The sequence below is a fragment of the Lithobates pipiens genome, unplaced genomic scaffold (assembly GCF_037356315.1).
Source record: "Lithobates pipiens isolate NorthernLeopardFrog02 unplaced genomic scaffold, aLitPip1_a1.2 Scaffold_25, whole genome shotgun sequence".
Lineage (NCBI taxonomy): Eukaryota > Metazoa > Chordata > Amphibia > Anura > Ranidae > Lithobates > Lithobates pipiens.
In genome coordinates, this window is record NW_027507787.1 from 153,252,235 (window position 1) to 153,270,453 (window position 18,219).

An 18,219-nucleotide genomic window follows, 5' to 3' on the forward strand; every position below is an offset into this window, starting at 1 on the left:
AATGAGTTACAAAATCAGGAAGCAAGTCGAAGTAGGAAGTCTAAGCCAAGGTCAGTAATAGTCCAGGAAATAGTAAGCAGGGATGATCCAAAAGAATAGTCGAGCAAGTCGGGTAATCAGGAACAAGGCCACAGGTACAAACAACGATCAGGTATCTCAGGGACAGCTGAAGACGATCCAGCACTGGTATCAGGTCAGGATCCTGTTTATATAGGGTGAGATTCCGGAACTTGTACGCCTCTGATGGGGACACCGCGCATGGTGCCTGGAACGAAAGTGAACCGCTGCTACACAGGGACGGACATTCACATGGTGAGTTCCCTGACAATGCGTCAGTACACAAAAGACCAGTGTATATGTATTTTGCTTTTACAAAATGATGTGAAGCAAATTAATAAGATTGTATCATAAAAGTTAACTTTGAAAGAATACCCAATCACATGCAAGGAAATTTAAAAAAACAGCATTTTTACTTGCACACAATTGGATGATGGAAGTCAGCAGAGCTTCTGCTCATTTACTAAGCTCTGGAGCAACTTTGCCTTTAGTAAATCAACCCCTGTATCTCCTGCGTTAAAGTATTCATCTCCTGGATCATCACTTGCACCCTTTCATAGGGCTGGTATTATAGCCTCAAAGGTCTCCGTGTGACCAGGCTGCTCACAAAACTGTCTGTGTCCGGAGCTGGAAGTGACCTAACATTAATGTGTGACATACGTATTTCTTTTTTGTGTGTCACAGGTTACATCTAGGCCAATATTTTATTCAGTGGTTTGGATTATAAATTTTAATATTTAAGATTAACGACTGAGATGTCTCCCAAGCAAACACATGACAATTGTTGGTTTTAACCGTGGTTTATTTGATCTGATTCTAAAGGCTGAAGGCATTCTCTGCATTAAGGTGAAAAGCCTTTTAGTATGTTGCTCCCCCACCCCAGTTTCCCCTTATACTTACCTGAGCCCAATCTCAATCCAGCGCTGTGCCCGAGAGCAGCAGTTCTCTCAGCTCGCTCCTTGCTCATAGGTTCAGAGACAGCAGTGGGAACCAGTGGCTCCTGCTGCTGTCAATCACAGCCAGTGAAGAGGAAGCCAGGGGACACAGAGCGTGGCTCGGGAGCGTGTAGGCAGGTAGAGGTTAACACTGCCCCTGGTTGGGAAGGGTATGGTCAATTATGTTCCCAGGTTTTCATTTTGGTGGGCTTTGCTGGGTCTGACCCACCGGTTCTGTGTGATATAAAAGGAACAGGGGTCCGCACCCAAAGGCCCGGGGCTCGGAGCTAGAGAGATATTTTGCTTGTCGCCATTTGTGGAGTCTGGATTGACAGTCTAATGCCAAAATTGTAAGAAACCTCCTGTGGACTCTGCCATTTGTAGACTCATCCTATGCAGGTATACTGGGGCAGCCACAGTCCTGACTTTAGGGACTAGGGATGTTAGGGAAAGCCTTAACTTTATGTTGAACTGTTACCTGTGTCTGTCCTCATTCTGAGTTGGAAATGTTGCCCTTGCTTGGCCTGAAGTTGTTCAAAGGGTTTAATGCAAGCAACCAGCACACATAGTCTACAGCTCTTGTCACTAAGCACATTAGGGTATGAAGACATCAGTGTGGGAGTTAATACAGTGTGAAGTACAAGCAAGTGATTGCCAAGGGTCACAAAGCTTTCTCTAGCAGCCTGTCATAAGCGTGTACATGTGACAGGTGGAGTTGTTGTCAGTACTCTCTATCCTTGAGCAGGTTCATCTCCCATAGCAACAAAAGCAGATCACCACCACAGAGGGCCCCAGCCTGTACACAAGTATAGAAGAGGAGGAGATAAGTGAAGTAAATGTATTGAGTCAGCGCAAGGTGCACGGCAGGACCCCCTACTGTTAGTGGGAGTGAGGTAGCGGTGATAGGCTGGACAGGTGGAGAGAGCAAGGGCTCTGCGTGTCCCTCTTAAAGATGCAAGTAACCATGGTGATGTATTCACAACTGTGCTATCTCTGCGGTCGTACATTGCTGGGGGGACGTCATATAGGGTTGTCACGTGTCCAGGATTTACCAGTTCGGGTTTGGAATCATGTGTCCGGGTTTCAGACTGCCTAAAACCCGGACATATTATTCAGTCTAGACTATGGCTTCCCAGCAGGGATGCTGATTGCAGTTGGCTAAGCTGAGAGTGTCTGTTACACTCTTTCATACTGCCCAAAGCCAGCACTAACACACCCCCTCCCCCAACAAAAACACACAGATGTGAGAGGAGAGAGGGCTTGATCTGCACCTCTCTCCCGTCCCTACCCCTCTGTGTCTGCCCACACTCCAATCCCTGGTTTTGTGCCTCAGAAAAGTGATATTGGGGTTGGAAATTGGAAGTCTAGCAGCCTCAGATACATCTGGATGAGAAGTGCTGACTGCCAAGGGGTGAGTGAGCTCACCATCCATCCCTGTCTGTGACTGAAGTCTTCCCCCTTCTCTCTCCTGCCTCTGAGGAGTAAACTAAGGTAAATCGGGGTTCTCAGAGCACCCCTTACATCAGAGTTCCCCTTCACACCAGAGGCTACAGTGTTTCCCCTTACAGCAGAGTCCTCTTAGTACATCAGAGTGCTCAGTGTTCCCCCCCTTAAATCAGGGTCCCCAGAGTTCTCCCTTACATAAGAGTCTAGAGAGTCCCCCCTTACAGTAAAAGGGAACTCTGTGAGTTCAGATGTAAAAGGGGACCTCTGTGGACTCTGATGTAAAGGGGACTCTTGTTATTAATGTCATGTGATTAGAAATGTTATACCACTTCCAGACCACCCACCGTTGTTATACATCGGCTGTTTGAAGAGGAATATCGTTGCTATGACAGCAGCTAGCTGCCATAACCACGGCATCTTCTTCTTCAGTGAGCGCCGCAAGATCACTTTTTCAGCTCCGGGAGAGGGCCCTCCCCCTTCCCGCCGTGCTCCGGTGCCCTCCGCTGCTTACCGGGGCCACCGGCAGCGGTGGAGTTGATCGGATCTTTCTTGTGGCCTGACATGGAGATGAGGTAGAGGAAGATGGCCACCAGTCTCCGTATCATTTTAGGGTGGAAGCGATGTAAACCCTTACAACCAACTTTGACCTACAGGTAAGCCTAGATTAAGGCTTACCTGTTGGTCCAAGAAATATCTCCTAAACCTACATGGTTTAGGAGATATTTGCTGAAAGACAGGCACCGCTGTCTACGGCACACGGCATAGACAGCAGCGCGCAGGCGCACTGAGCGTGCCGCGGCCAACGGCGATATGCCGTGAGTGGCGGCTCCCGTGCGCATGCGCGGGAGTGACGTCATTGCGGCTTCGCCGAATGACAGCGGCGGAGCGGCGAGACCCACCGAGAAGATGGATGCGCCGTACTACAGGGGACAGCGGTGACTTCGCTGGCTCCTGTGTCAGGTAAGTGACACATAATGGACTACTATGCGATGCATAGTAGTCCATTATGCTTTACCTTTGCAGGGAATGAAAGAGGAAGTAAACCCATCAGGGTTTACTTCCTCTTTAAAGGGTCATTTTTTTAAATGACAAAATTTTTTTTTCGCTTTATTTTTTATTGCATTTTAGTGTAAATATGAGATATGAGGTCTTTTTGACCCCAGATCTCATATTTAAGAGGTCCTGTCATGGTTTTTTTCTATTACAAGGGATGTTTACATTCCTTGTAATAGGAATAAAACTGACACAATTTTTTTTTTTTAAAGAGTGTAAAAAATAAAAATAAAAGGTAAAATAAATAAGAAAAAAAAAAGAATTTTTAAACTCCCCCCGTCCTGATGAGCTCGCGTGCAGAAGCGAACGCATACCTGAGTAGCACTTGCATATGAAAACGTTGTCCAAACCACACATGTGATGTATCATCGCGACCGTTATGCCGCATACACACGGTCGAACTGTATGACGGACTTAGTCCGTCATACAATCCGACGGACAATCCGGCGTACTTTCCACTGAACGGACTTGACCACACACGGATACACAAACAGTCCGACGAAAGCTTGCGCGATGACGTACAGCACGTACGACGGGACTAGAAATAGGAAGTCCAAGACACAGCAAAGCCCTGTAAATCCTTTCTGGGCATGCGCCATTCTTAGTCCGTCGGACTAGCATACTGACGACCGTATTGTCCGCTGAAAACAAAGTACGACGGAATGATGTTTGGAAAAACCAAAATTCTTAGTACTCCGGACTGCACGCTGAAAAAGTCCGCTGAAGCCCACACACGAGCGGATTGTCCGCTGAAATGTGTTTCAACGGACTAAGTACGTCATACAGTTCGACCGTGTGTACGTGGCATTAGAGTGAGAGCAATAATTCGAGCCCTGGAGCTCCTCTGTAACTTAAAATATGAAACCTGTGGAATTTTTTAAACGTCGCATATGGAGATTTGTAAGGGTAAAAGATTGTTGGCATTCCACGACCGGGCGCAATTTTGAAGCGTGACATGTTGGGTATCAATTTACTCGGCATAACATTATCTTTCACAATATAAAAAAATTGGGCTAACTTTACTGTTTTATTTTTTATTAAAAAAAAAATTTTCCCAAAAAAAGTGTGCTTGTAAGACTGCTGCGCAAATACGGTGTGACAGAATGTATTGCAACGACCGCCATTTTATTCTCTAGGGTGTTAGAAAGAAAAAAAAGTATAATGTTTGGGGGTTCTAAGTAATTTTCTAGCAAAAAAAATATGTTTTTAACGTGAAAACAACAAATCTCAGAAAGAGGCTTGGTCCTTAAAGCAGAGGCCCACAAAACAAAAAAATTTACATTAAATGACATTAAAAAATATATAAAAAAAAATTTACTTACCAGAAACCCCTGTTGCTAGGCAGTCTTCCTAATCTGCTCTTACTATTCTGCGCCACTGTTCTGTCACTTTCCCTCTTCGGCGAGCTGCCACGTTGTCTTCTGGGAAATGTGTGTGTCCCAGAAAACGACAGGGCCATTCACAAAGCACCGCACAACTCGCGATTGCACAGTAGGAAACGGGCAGGATGGCGGCGTCGGCACCTGGTCCGATGGACGGATCGGCCTTGGGGGGCCGACTTATCAGGCTCGCTGGACAGATAAGTGCCCTTATTAAAAGTCAGCAGCTACAGTGTTTGTAGTTACTGACTTTAAAAAAAACAGCTGGAACACCACTTTAAGTGGTTAATAGCTAAATATATGTATAGTTTATACTATTAAAAAAAAATAGCTGTGCACTGTGTAAGGGTTTGATTTGAAGAAAATCTGGCAACCCTAGTATCATATGACATCCTCTAGTGAGTGCGGCAGGGTTCTGTAATTGCTGTGTTCTCCAGACACTGAATGTGTCCAATCACAGCTAATCACAATGTAAACAGGATTTTCCGTTTATCGGCAATCTTCTCTTCACGCTGACAGCTCGTGAGGATAGGAGAGCCGTTAAGCAGCAATCCACACAGGCGGGATCTACACTGATAATCAGTGCACTGATCATCAGCGTACTGATTATTAATGTAGCCCCAACAGTGCCCATCAGTGATGCCTATCAGTGCCGCCTATCATTACCTCTAGGGATGGGCTGAACCCCCTGTATGGTTCGCACCAGAACTTTTGAACATCGCGAACGTCTGGAACCGAATAACGAACCCCATTGAAGTCTATGGGACCTGAACTAGAAAAATCAATAGTGCCCATTTTGAAGTCTTATATGCAAGTAATTGGGCATACAATGGTTATATGGGCCCAGGTACTACCCTGGGGAACATGTATCAATGAAAAAAAGTTTGTAAAAAATGTCATATTTAAATGAGCAGGGATATATTGATGCTTAAAGTGAACGCATAAAAATAAAAAATTCCTTTCAATATAGTGCCTGGGCGATCCCCTTAGTCTACCTGTAAAGTGGCACATCTGTACTGTGTATAGAAGCAGCGGCAATAATTGCATTTATAAAGCCAAAAAAATGATATTTTCCCTGCAAGCTTTCTTTATTTTGTAAGCAACGGCTTGGGTAGCCAGTCTGTATGATGAGGCCACAACGTAGTGCACTGGGAACAAGATTAGAGATTTTTTGGATAAATTCTAATGTCTTTTCCACAGAATTTGGATAGAAGTAACGGTTGCGGAAAATTTGGTTTTTGGGCATCTGTGGCGCCTTCACACTGTAACTCTCGGTCGGACATTCCGACAACAAAATCCGTCGGATTTTGTCAGACGGATTTTGTCCAAAACTGGTGTTGCATACACACGGTCGGACAAAGTTGATGACGTTATTTTGTTACGACGGGACTACGTTCAGGCTAGTAGCCAATAGCTTTGGTCTAGAAATTTGATCTGAGCATGTGTGGCACTTTGTCCGATTGGAATTCTCTACAAACGATCGGACAAAGTCCGATCGGATCATGTTGTCGGAAAATTTTATAGCCCAGCTCTAAAACTTTGTCGGTCGGATATTCTGACGGAAACAGTCTGATGAAGCCCACACACGGTCGGATTATCCGACAACGCTGTCCGATTGGACATTTTCCGTTGAAATGTCCGACCGTGTGTACAAGGGCTCAAATGTACTCTTGATGAAAGCAAGAATTGGCCTTCCTGTCAAAATGTGCAATTATATGCACCTGTCAAACAGGTGTGGAAAAATTGGTCTTTGGGTGTTAATGTGCCCATGAAACCTACACCAAAAACATTCTTCTAGATGAAATCAACACTGTTCATTTTGAAAAATGTCAGACAGTTTAAGGAGTCTGTGAACAGGTGCGTTCTCTTATCAGTAACAAAATCTCCAGCAGCACTGAATGCCCGTTCGGAAAGCACACTGGATGCTGTGCAGCCCAGCAGCTCAATTGCATACTGGGCAAGTTCTGGCCAGTGGTTTATTCTCATGACCCAGAAAGCCAGTGGATTGTCGACTGGAAAGCTCTCCATCTCTGTTTTCGCTACTAGTTAATCGTCCACCATGTGATGCAGATGCTGCCGATGGGATGTGAAAGCTGACAGCCCTGGGCGGCGAGGAATACTTTTTTTTTTTTTAAATACATCACTTAGGCGGCTGCTTTCTCCACTGCTTCTCTCTTGACCAACAGAAGCTTAAAGTTGGGAAAAGCATTAGGTAAACTCCTCTTTAACCACTTGACCACTGGGAACTTAAACACCCTTAATAACCAGACCAATTTTCAGCTTTCGGTGCTCTCACATTTTGAATGACAATTACTCAGTCATGCAACACTGGACCTATATGAAATTTTTGTCCTTTTTTTCACACAAATGGAGCTTTCTTTTGGTGGTATTTAATCACTGCTCGGTTTTTTTTTTTTTGTACTATAAAAGAAAAAATACAGCAAATTCTGTAAAAAAAATGAATTTTTCTTTGTTTCTGTTATAAAATTTAGCAGATTAGTAATTTTTTCTTCATAAATTTTGGGCAAAATTTATACTTCTACATATCTTTGGTAAAAATAAGTACAAATTGGTGGATATTATTTGGTCTTTGTGAAAGTTATAAGAGTCCACAAGCTATGGTGCCAATATCTGAAAATTGATCACACCTGAAGTACTGACGGCCTATTTCAATTCTTGAGACCCTAACATACCAGAAAAGTACAAATACCCCCCAAATGACCCCTTTTTGGAAAGAAGACATTCCAAGGTATTTAGTAAGAGGCATGATGAGTTTTTTGAAGTTGTCATTTTTTCCCACAATTCTTTGCAAAATCAAGATTTTTTTTACTTTTTTTTTTCCACAAAATTGTCATATTATCAGTTTATTTCTCACACACAGTATATGCATACCACAAATTACACCCCAAAACACATTCTGCTATTACTCCCGAGTATGGCGATACCACATGTGTGAGACCTTTACACAGTGTGGCCACATACAGAGGCCCAACATGCAGGGAGTGCCATCAAGCGTTCTGGAGCACCCAGGACAATTCTGACATTTCTCTCCTACATGTAAAAATCATCATTTATTTGCTAGAAAATTACATAGAATCCCAAAACATTATATATGTTTTTTTAGCAAACACCCTGGAGAATACAATGGTGGTCATTGCAACTTTATATCTCGCACGGTATTTGCGCAGCAATTTTTCGAATGCTTTTTTTTGGAAAAAAAACAATTTTGTGCTTAAAAAACAAAACAAAAAAACACAGTAAAGTTAGCCCAATTTTTGCATAATGTGAAAGATGAGGTTACGCTGAGTAAATAGATACCTAACATGTCACTCTTCAAAATTGCACACGCTCGTGGAATGGCGCCAAACGTCGCTACTTAAAAATCCCCATAGGCGACGATTTAATTTTTTTTTACTGGTTATATGTTTTGAGTTACAGAGGAGGTCTAGGGCTAGAATTATTGCTCTCGCTCTAACGTTCGCAGCGATACCTCACATGTGTGGTTTGAACACCGTTTTCATATGTGGGCGGGACTTACTTATGCGTTCACTTCTGCATGCGAGCACATGGGGACAGGGGCGCTTTAAAAAAAAATGTTTTTTTATTGTTCATTTTACTTTATTTATTTTAGTTTGACATTTTTTCCCCAAAAATACATTTTTTGATCACTTTTATTCCTATTACAAGGAATGTAAACATCCCTTGTAATAGGAATATGGCATGACAGGTCCTCTTTACAGTGAGATATGGGGTCAATAAGACCCCACATCTCACCTCTAAGCTGGGAAGCCTGAAAAAAAAGATTCTGGCTTTGATCGTATTGGCGAGTCGCTAGAAGCACGGGAGGGGGGGATGTCTATGGCTGGGTATTGCAGGGTATCACCGACTATGGTTGGGTATCTCAGAGTATGGCTGGGTATCTCAGAGTATGGCGTTGCAGAGTATTGTGTTGCAGAGCATTGCAGGGTATTGGCGGGTGTTGCAGAGCATTGCAGAGTGTTGCAAGGTATTGGCGGGTGTTGCAGAGCATTGCAGGGTGTTGCAGGGTATTGGCGGGTGTTGCAGAGCATTGCAGAGTGTTGCAGGGTATTGGCGGGTGTTGCAGAGCGTTGCAGGGTATTGGCGGGTGTTGCAGAGCATTGCAGAGTGTTGCAGGGTATTGGCGGGTGTTGCAGAGCATTGCAGAGTGTTGCAGGGTATTGCAGAGTAATGGCAGGGAATTGAGGGGTTAAATTTCGGTGAGCAGCGATGTGGGCACTGCAGATGCAGCCCACAGTGCTGCTGACACAGATCTCTTCCCCCTCCGCTGTACCGATCGGTACAGAGAGGGGGAGGGAGGAACCGGCGTCATAACATGACGCCGGTTTGTTTACAAGTGATCACTCCGTCATTTGACGGAGCGATCACGTGGTAAGCGGCCGGGATGAGCAGCCGTTTACCGAGATCCGTGATGCGGTCACGGATGCTCTCGAGTGCGCGCCCCAGGGGGGCGCGCACGAGAGCGGAATTCTGGGAGGACATAATATGACGGCCTCCCAGAGTTAAACAACCGCCCTGTAGCCGTCATTCGGCTATGGGCCGGTTGTTAAGTGGTTAAAGGGTCCTCAAGAGATTTCATCTTCTGCATTTTCTGATGAGTTCTGGATGAGTTCTGAGACTTTCCTCTTGTAACAGTGGTCAAGGAGGGTTGCCAACCAATAATGATCCTTCTCCTTTACGCCGTGTATTCTTGGGTCCTTTCACAGGCTTTGAAGCAGGAGCCCATGCACTGAAAATTTGCGGAGGCATAAGAAGCAGACTCCTTTGGGTCACTAATGATTACAGTATCTGGAACTGCTTCCTCCCAGCCACGTACTACTCCCAAAGGGTTCTGGGGATGGAATCCCCATAATCCTGCCATAATCCTCCTCCTCCTCCTCCCTCTCCTCTTGTGTGTTCTGTGGTGCAGAAACAATGGTGTCTGCATAAAGTGGGCCTTGAGAAGAAAGGAAGTCCTCCTTTTCCTCCCGCTGCTGTGCCTTGAGTTCCCTGTCCCTAATGCCATACAGAGTTTGCTCCAGCAGGAACACAACAGGGATTGTGTCACTGGATGCATGCATTGTCATGGCTCACCATCCTTGTGGCCTCCTGAAATGGTGACAGTACAGTGCATGCATCCTTTATGAGCAGCCATTGGCATAGGGTAAAAAAGCAGAACCGGCCTGAGCCTGTCATTGATCCATAATCACACAGGTGCTCGTTGACGGCCCGCTGCAGCATTGGCAAAGTCGAGTTCCACCTGGTGGGCATATCACAAATCAAGCGATTTATGGCGAGGTAGAATTCCCGCTGAATTTCAGCCAACCAAGCACTGGCTGTATATGACCGCCTGAAATGGCTACAGACTCTTCTGGCCTACTTTAGCAGATCTTCCAACCCTGGGTACCTATTTAAGAAATACTGCACCACCAATTTGAGGACATTATCATGCCGTTCGCCCATCCCCAATTGCCTCCTATCAGTGCCTATCAGTAAAGCCTCATCAGTGCCTCATCAGGACTGCCCCATTAGTGCAAGCCCCATTAGTGCAGCCCCATCAGTGCACATCAGGGAAGGAGAAAATTACTTATGTACAAAATTTTATGACAGATGCTAAGAAAAACTTTCAACATTTTCGGTCTTTTTTCATTTGTTTAGAAAAAAATAAAAAACCCAATGGCGATTAAATACCACCAAAAGAAAGGTCTATCTGTCTCAATTTTTTTTTACAAATTTCATATGGGTACAGTGTTGCATGACCATTATTCAAAGTGCGACCGCATTGAAAGCTAAAAATTGGCCTGGGAAGGAAGGTGATCTACAATCACTTTAAGGATTTAAATTAATAAAGGATTTGTTTTCTAGGATAATTGTGAGCATGGGTTCCTTCTTCTTTACATTTTTTGGGGGTATATGGTTTTTTAATGTTTGAGAATCATACCCCATCATATAATGCGGGTATCTTTGTAGTGATTAAGGTATTTTTTTTTGTTCTACTATAATAATGCTTTTTTTTTTCTTTTTTTTTAGGGTAGCAATGTGGCCCTTAAGAGTCTCAATGACCAAATGGCGTCTTTGCGAGTGAAGAAGCCATCTGTGCTAAAGGAATTTCGCATAGTGAGTATGTCCAAAACATAGAGGAAAACTTTCATGAGGAAAAACCTCCACATGTTAATAACGGCTGTAAAAAAAATTCTACCTTTTGTGTTGAATACCTCTAGAAAAATAGCAGTGTACATCCTGTGCACTCCTTTTCTGTAGCCTGTAACTGTATTTAAGCAATGTTCGATCACCTAAGGCACTGCTGCTTCTTACTGCTAGACTCTCCAGAAACAGAGAGAGATTTGGTTATGTCATTTTGCGTTGCTCAATATTCTCTTTGCTGGAGGGGAAGCTGTACTTTACTCTGTAAGTGGGGCCTAAATTAGGTACTCTTTTGGAAGGAGTCACTCACACACAGTATATGGCACTGAGGTATTTTAAATTGATCTTGAGCAGGCTTCTTAGTACAACAGTCTGGCAATTAATACAACAATCAGCATTTCATGTGTTTCCCGGGGGACAGCTTCATTTGTTCCATGACAGAATACCTTAGCAAACTGCACTGGCCAAATGTTTCAGAACTGATCACCAGAGTGAATGCAGTGTTGAAGGAACCTTCCCTAAGCTTTCCTTACTCGACTGTAACCTCTCCCTATGCTAAGTACTGTCCCAGAAACAAGAGGGTTTCTGTCCATGTCCAACCACTTGCCCAAAGTGTGCCAAAGTAAAATGGGTTCCCTTATTTAAAAGGTTCCCTCACCCAAGTACTTGAAGAAATCCCTAAGGAACCAATTCACTTACGGGACCTCTCTTCCCATGCACCAGCATTGGCACAAAGCCACCTACAGGTTGGAGACTAACTGCACCTGCCTACAACCCCACCGCACATCAAAGCAACAGTAAAAGTTGGGGGGGGGGGGGATTGGATATAGCACCCATCTAGATTCTAGGTTCTAGGTTAGGTTAGGTAAATGTAGTAACTGTCTCATTGTAATCAGTTGAACTGTCTGCGATTGTTTTGGTCTGTTTCACTGGCTGCACAGTTGACTGCTTCCCTCTGTCTGGAAAGATTCTGGAAGATAGTGGGCTGGGAGAGTCAAACCAGCACCTGAATATTTATGCAGCCCTGGGGAGAGGTGCCCAGGTGGTGGCTGAGAAGATAAATGCTCTGAGACCTGAAGCCAAGGGGTTCTTCTTCCAGAGGAGGAAATCCCAGCCTGGAGGGCAGCTGAGCTCCTGTGCAGGCTTGCCTTATGTCTGCTGTTTATTGAGGTCCCAGTTGGCTAGCTGGAGGACAATTTTGTTGAAAGTTGCCAAAGCTGACTGGCAGACTTTCATCTGGGATCTGGTCTGGTATCACTGGGAAAAAAAGGTGTCTGGAAAATATTGGAAGGAGGTATCCAACTATCCAAGGACATTAGTGAGTACAGACTGGAGAGAGAGATCCTGGAGACTGTGTGCTGCTGCTATGCCTCGTAGTGCTAGAGTCAGCGTTGCTCAGAGAGGACATTGTGCCTGGTGTCCTGTTATAGCACAGTCCACTATCTGCTTGTGCAAGGACTCTGATCACAAGAATAGGAGGAAGATTAGTGTCCCCATGTTGCTACTAGAGTTACTGGAGTATCCCGCAGTTTCACTACTCCTATACAAATTCAAGTTTTCCAATAAAGCATCAGAAAATCATACCCCCAGACTGTTCATTTAGTCAGAGGGGTGATTGTGATTCTGTTTCTAGCTGTGGGTAAAACTACAGGAGGAGACCCAGGGACCTCAAACAGGGGTGAGCGCTAAAGTTGATAGAGTGGCAGCTCTGACAAATATGACTACATCCACAAAGTATGATAAGTCAGTTGTCGGAAAGCCTATTGGAAGCCTATTGGCAATTTTTATCACAAATCCTTTTGAGCTGCAGCTTCCATAGTACAGGTCCTCTTTAAATATGTTTCTGATATGAACGTAAAACTAATAGAGTTCTTATATAAGTAGAATTGTAAAGTGTGTTCTCTAAAGCCTTTACTTTCCTTCTTCAGATTCGAGAGTTGAAACATGAGAATCTCATCACTATTTATGGCGTCTGCATTGAGCCCCCCAATGTCTGCATTCTGAGCCAGTACTGCAAGAAGGGCAGTCTGAAGGTACGGGGCTTATTGCCTCTTCATGCAATCGAATAATTATTAGCCATTTTTACAGATGTTGGTCATACACTTATCACCAGGTGAAAGCTGGCAAAGTAATTTTGTGGTTGTCATGAAGTGCATGATATATAAAAGAATATAAATAAATAATCTAAATTAATATTTTTTTTTAAACTAAGACTGTTCTGGTGCAAGTTTTAATTGGCTGGTTCAATTCAAGGTTAGTTTCGTTATAGCTGGAATCCAGATATGATCATAATCACTTACTTATATTGGTATGCACAGTTTTTTTTTTTTTCTCAGAGAATAGCTGCAGGTACTTTCACCCCTCTAGTCAACCCATGTTTCTGCTCCTACCCACCTACCCACCTCTGAGCACTGTGCCCTGTCTACACCTCAACCCACCTCCTACTACCACCCCTTTTAGAGAGTACAGAGCTAAGTATTACTTTGTGGTGCTAAGTGATATATATGGAAAAAATTGAAAAAGGCAGTAAAATAGATCCACTACCAGACCTCATCAATAGACCCCCCCCTACAAAAATAGGCCACCCCAGCAACCATAGATCCTCCCTAGCAACAATAGACCACTTTAGCAGCAACAAAAGAAACCTCAGCAACCATAGATCCTTTCCATCAACACCCCCCCCCCCCCAGCAACAACATGTAGGTGGTGTGCAGCGTGGTGCGTGGCAATAATTCATACAGTAAGGGGCAATAGAGAATTTGTATTGCAGTAATGCATTTACAGTCCGCAACAAAGCCCATCCGAGGGAGAACCACCAATTAGGTGCACTCACGGTTTTCAGCAAAAAGAGAGGAACGATGCACAGATGGGCTGACAGCGCCTGTAAAGAGGGCAGAGTGCAGCCTGGCCATCTCATGCCCAATCAGGAAGATGTCCAGAGGAATAGCAGATCCTACGCTTTTCTTCCTCGCAGGGACTTTTCCCTACTGCTATTACTGTCCCTATAAGGTGGGGTACCTTTCCCTACACTGCTCACTCGCAATTGCGTGCCAAAACTGGTAGCCAGGGCCTTAAATAGGCTGTGCCTGACCCAAGATGGCCACCAGAATCACATGGGGTGGAAGCATTCAATCGGATAGCTCCTCCAATGACCCAGGACACCTTAGAGGAACCATGTTCCTCTATACTTCCTCTCCATCATCAGTGCACCTGTCATGGAGAATGTAGACAGCACCTGCCCACAAACTCTCACAGCAACAATAGATCCCTCCAGCAGCCAGCAACAAAAGACCCTCCCCCCACAACATAGATCACCCAAACAACAATACACTCCCCCTAGCACAATAGGTCCCCATGAGCAACAATAGATCCCCTAAGAGCCAGCAACTATAGCATCCCCCCAGCAACAGTTGGTCACCCCAGCAACAATTGGCCCATCCAGCAACAATAGATCCCTCAAAGGGGTGAACAGCGCTGATCAGCAGACATAGAGGCAAGGTAAAAACTTTTTATTATTGTTAAAAAATAATAAAATGTTCATCAAGGCATACAGCAGTCAATTGATGGTCATGCAGAGACTTGGATTAAAAGACTAACAGTACCTGGAGTAATGTAATCGGTATCCTTCGTGCAATTCCTACGTAACCTCAGGAACTGCCCTTTTGGAATGTTCTTCTTCCAAAGAGGGTGATGGCAGCTTCCGGGTCATTTTCCCTATTTAATCTTCACACTCAGCTGACTAATCAGATAACCTGAAGAAGGGGCATGTCCCCGAAACATGTCGGTGATGTGTTATTCTCTTTGCTCCCTTGGCATCGGCAGTTCCTAATTGGCTCCAGCAGCAGAGTTTGCCCATACTCTTCAGATTCCGTTGGCTGACTTCTGCCAGGGTGTGACATTACTTCCGGGCTTCGTACACAGTGCGAGCGGCTGCTGTATACTGACCCCAACAGTTCCTGTGCCTGCAGTTTGGTTCCCCCTTCATCGGACCCCTGGCCTTACGGTCCTGGACGGGCCCCCCATCAACGGTGCTCCTGTGTTCTTTGTCCAATGGCTTTGTGCTGGGTTTCCCTAAGCCCCTGTGTCATTCATGCAGCTCCAGCCTCCAGGTTAGGGATGAGCTTCAAGTTCGAGTCTAACTCATGTTCGACTCGAACATTGCCTGTCCGCCTGTTCACCGAACAGCGAACAATTTGGGGTGTTCGCGGCAAATTCGAAAAGCCACGGAACACCCTGTACAAGTCTATGGGAGAAATCTAAAGTGCTAATTTTAAAGGCTTATATGCAAGTTATTTTCATAAAAAGTGTTTGGGGACCTGGGTCCTGCCCCAGGGGACATGTATCAATGCAAAAAAAAGTTTTAAAAACTGCAGTTTTTTGGGGAGTAGTGATTTTAATAATGCTTAAAGTGAAAACCTGCATTACATCAGAGGGGACAGGGTCACCCGTACGTCACTGGGGAAGCTCGGCTTTCCCCTTGTGTCAGAGGGGGTGGGGTCAGGTGACGGGTGGCCCCGCCCTCCTCAGCTAAGAATTGTCAGGCTGCCGGGATTCCTTCAGTGTCTCCGGTGGAGACAGAATGGATGCGCTGCGCTGGAGGGAGAGATCACCCATTGCTGGATCAGATCACCCATTGCTGGATCAGATCACCCATTGCTGGATCAGATCACCCATTGCTGGATCAGATCACCCATTGCTGGATCAGATCGCCCATTGCTGGATCAGATCACCCATCGCTGGACCCCGGAGAGATGATCATCCATCGCTGTATAGCAAGAGTGGATTACTACCACTGAAATATTTTTTTTTATTTTTAATAAAGGACTTTTATCAATGGTGAGTGTGTGTTTTTTAACATTTTTTTACACTTTCTTTGTGAAATGGTAGGGGTAGTTTTGTACCCCCTTACCATTTCAAACAGGGGGGGCCGGGATCTGGGGGTCCCCTTGTTAAAGGGGGCTTCCAGATTCTGATAAGCCCCCCGCCCGCAGACCCCCACAACCACCGGCCAGAGTTGTGGGGATGAGGCCTTGTCCCCATCAACATGGGGACATGGTGCTTTTCGGGGTCACAGACCCCCAAAGCATCCTCCCAATGTTGAGGGCATGTTGCCTGGTACGGTTCAGGAGAGGGGGGCACTCTCTCGTTGACCCCCTCTTTTCCTTGCGGCCTGCCAGGTTGCGTGCTCGGAGAAAGTGTCTGGTATGGATTTTTGGGGGGAACTCCACGCCATTTTTTTAAAATTTGGCGTGGATTTCCCCTTAAAATCCACACCAGACCTGAAGGGTCTGGTATAGATGTTTAGGGGGGAACCCTGCGTCATTTTTTTTTTAATTTGACGCGGGGATCCCCTTAATAACCATACCAGACCTGAAGGGCCTAGTAATTGAATTTGGGGGAACCCCACGCTTTTTTTTTTTTAATCAATGACTTTCAATGACTGTTATCTGTATTACGGGGGGGGGCGACAATTCATTATAGCCACGAGTGCTCTTAAGCCGCGTACACACGGGCGGATTGTATGGCCTACTTAGTCCGTCATACAATCCGACGGACAGTCCGTCATACTTTCGAATGAACGGACTTGACCACACACGGATGCACAAACAGTCCGTCGAAAGCTTGCGCGATGACGTGTACAGCACGTACGACGTTCCGCCGTGTAAATCCTTTCTGAGCATGTGCCATTCTTAGTCCGTCGAACTAGCCTACTCACGAGCGGATTGTCCGCTGAAACCAAAGTATCACGGACAGTATTACGGAAATTCCGAAATACTTAGTACGCCAGACTGCACGCTGAAAAAGTCAGCTGAAGCCCACACACGAGCGGACTGTCCGCTGAAATGTGTTTCGACGGACTAAGTAGGCCATACAGTCCGCCCGTGTGTACGCGGCTTTAAATTACTTTTTTTTCCCTGCAGAAATGACACTTTGTGCATGGACAGTTCTAAGAACAGGAAACATGTGCCCCTTTACAGGCATACTTTACACACCCCCCAGGTACAAAATTTAAAGGGATATTGCACTTTTATTGTTTTACTTTAAGTATTATTAAAATCACTGCTCTCGAAAAAACGGCTGTTTTTAAAACTTTTTTTTTGCATTGATACATGTGCCCTGGGGCAGGAGGCTGGGTCCACAAACACTTTTTAGGACAATAACTTGCATATTAGCCGTTAAAATTGGCACTTTTGATTTTGAACGTTTGAGTCCCATAGACTTTAATAGGGTTCTAAAGTTCACACGAAGTTTAGGTCTGTTCGCAGGTCCTGGTGCGAACCGAACCGGGGGGTGTTCGGCTCATCCTTACTCCAGGTACTGCCAGTCTTTTAATCCAAGTCTCTGCATGACCATCAATTGACTGCTGTATGCCTTGGTGAACACTTTATTATTTTTTAACAATAATAAAACATTTTTACTTTGCCTCTAAGGCCGCGTACACACGGGCGGACTGTTCGCCCAACTTTGTCCGTCAAACAGTTTCGGCAAACAGTCCGCTCAAAATTAGCATGGACGGACATGGCCACACACGACGAACGAACAGTTTGCTGAAACCGTGCGCGATGACGTGAACGGCACGTACGACGGGACGAAAAATACGACGTCCTATACACTGCATTATAACTTTCGGCGTGAAAATCCTTTCTGAGCATGCGCGCAACTTTGTTTGACGAACAAGCCTACACACGAGCGGACTGTTCGCTGAAACAAGGTTTCAGCGGACAGTTTTACGGAATTTCCGAAAAACCTTGTTCGTCAAACTGTCCGCTGAAACTGTCCGCTGAAAGCCCACACACGAGCGGACTGTCCGCCCAAACACTGTTCAGCGGACAAAGTTGGGCGAACAGTCCGCCCGTGTGTACGCGGCCTAAGGGTCCTATTTATGTCTGCTGATAAGCGCAGTTCACCCCTTGGATTATATCTTCTGTCCTCATTTGTCTATGGGTTTTGGACAGCAGTGGCCACAGCTACATTTCATTTTTCTTTTTGACTTTTCATTTGGCCTCTGGTCTGTGCACCTGGATTTTTGTTTTTATAATAGAACCCTCACCAGCTACAATAGACCACCCCAGCAACACTACATCCCGCAATGATAATAGATTCCCCAGCAGTCAGGATCCGTTGACCCTTCAGCATACCCTAACACCCACTGCCAATACATACATTCAGTGCTGGAGGTGCCGGAG

At 45.2% G+C, this 18,219-nt stretch overlaps 1 protein-coding gene across 1 annotated transcript in view; it reads left to right on the top strand.

Moving 5' to 3' along the window:
• Positions 1–18,219, top strand: part of LOC143930579 (guanylate cyclase 2G-like) — a 105,286-nt gene that overhangs the window by 49,566 nt on the left and 37,501 nt on the right. Inside the window, exons 10-11 of the mRNA XM_077455044.1 lie at positions 10,919–11,005; positions 12,961–13,065. Coding sequence (XP_077311170.1) covers positions 10,919–11,005; positions 12,961–13,065 — 192 coding nt within the window. The remainder of the gene's footprint in view (positions 1–10,918; positions 11,006–12,960; positions 13,066–18,219) is intronic.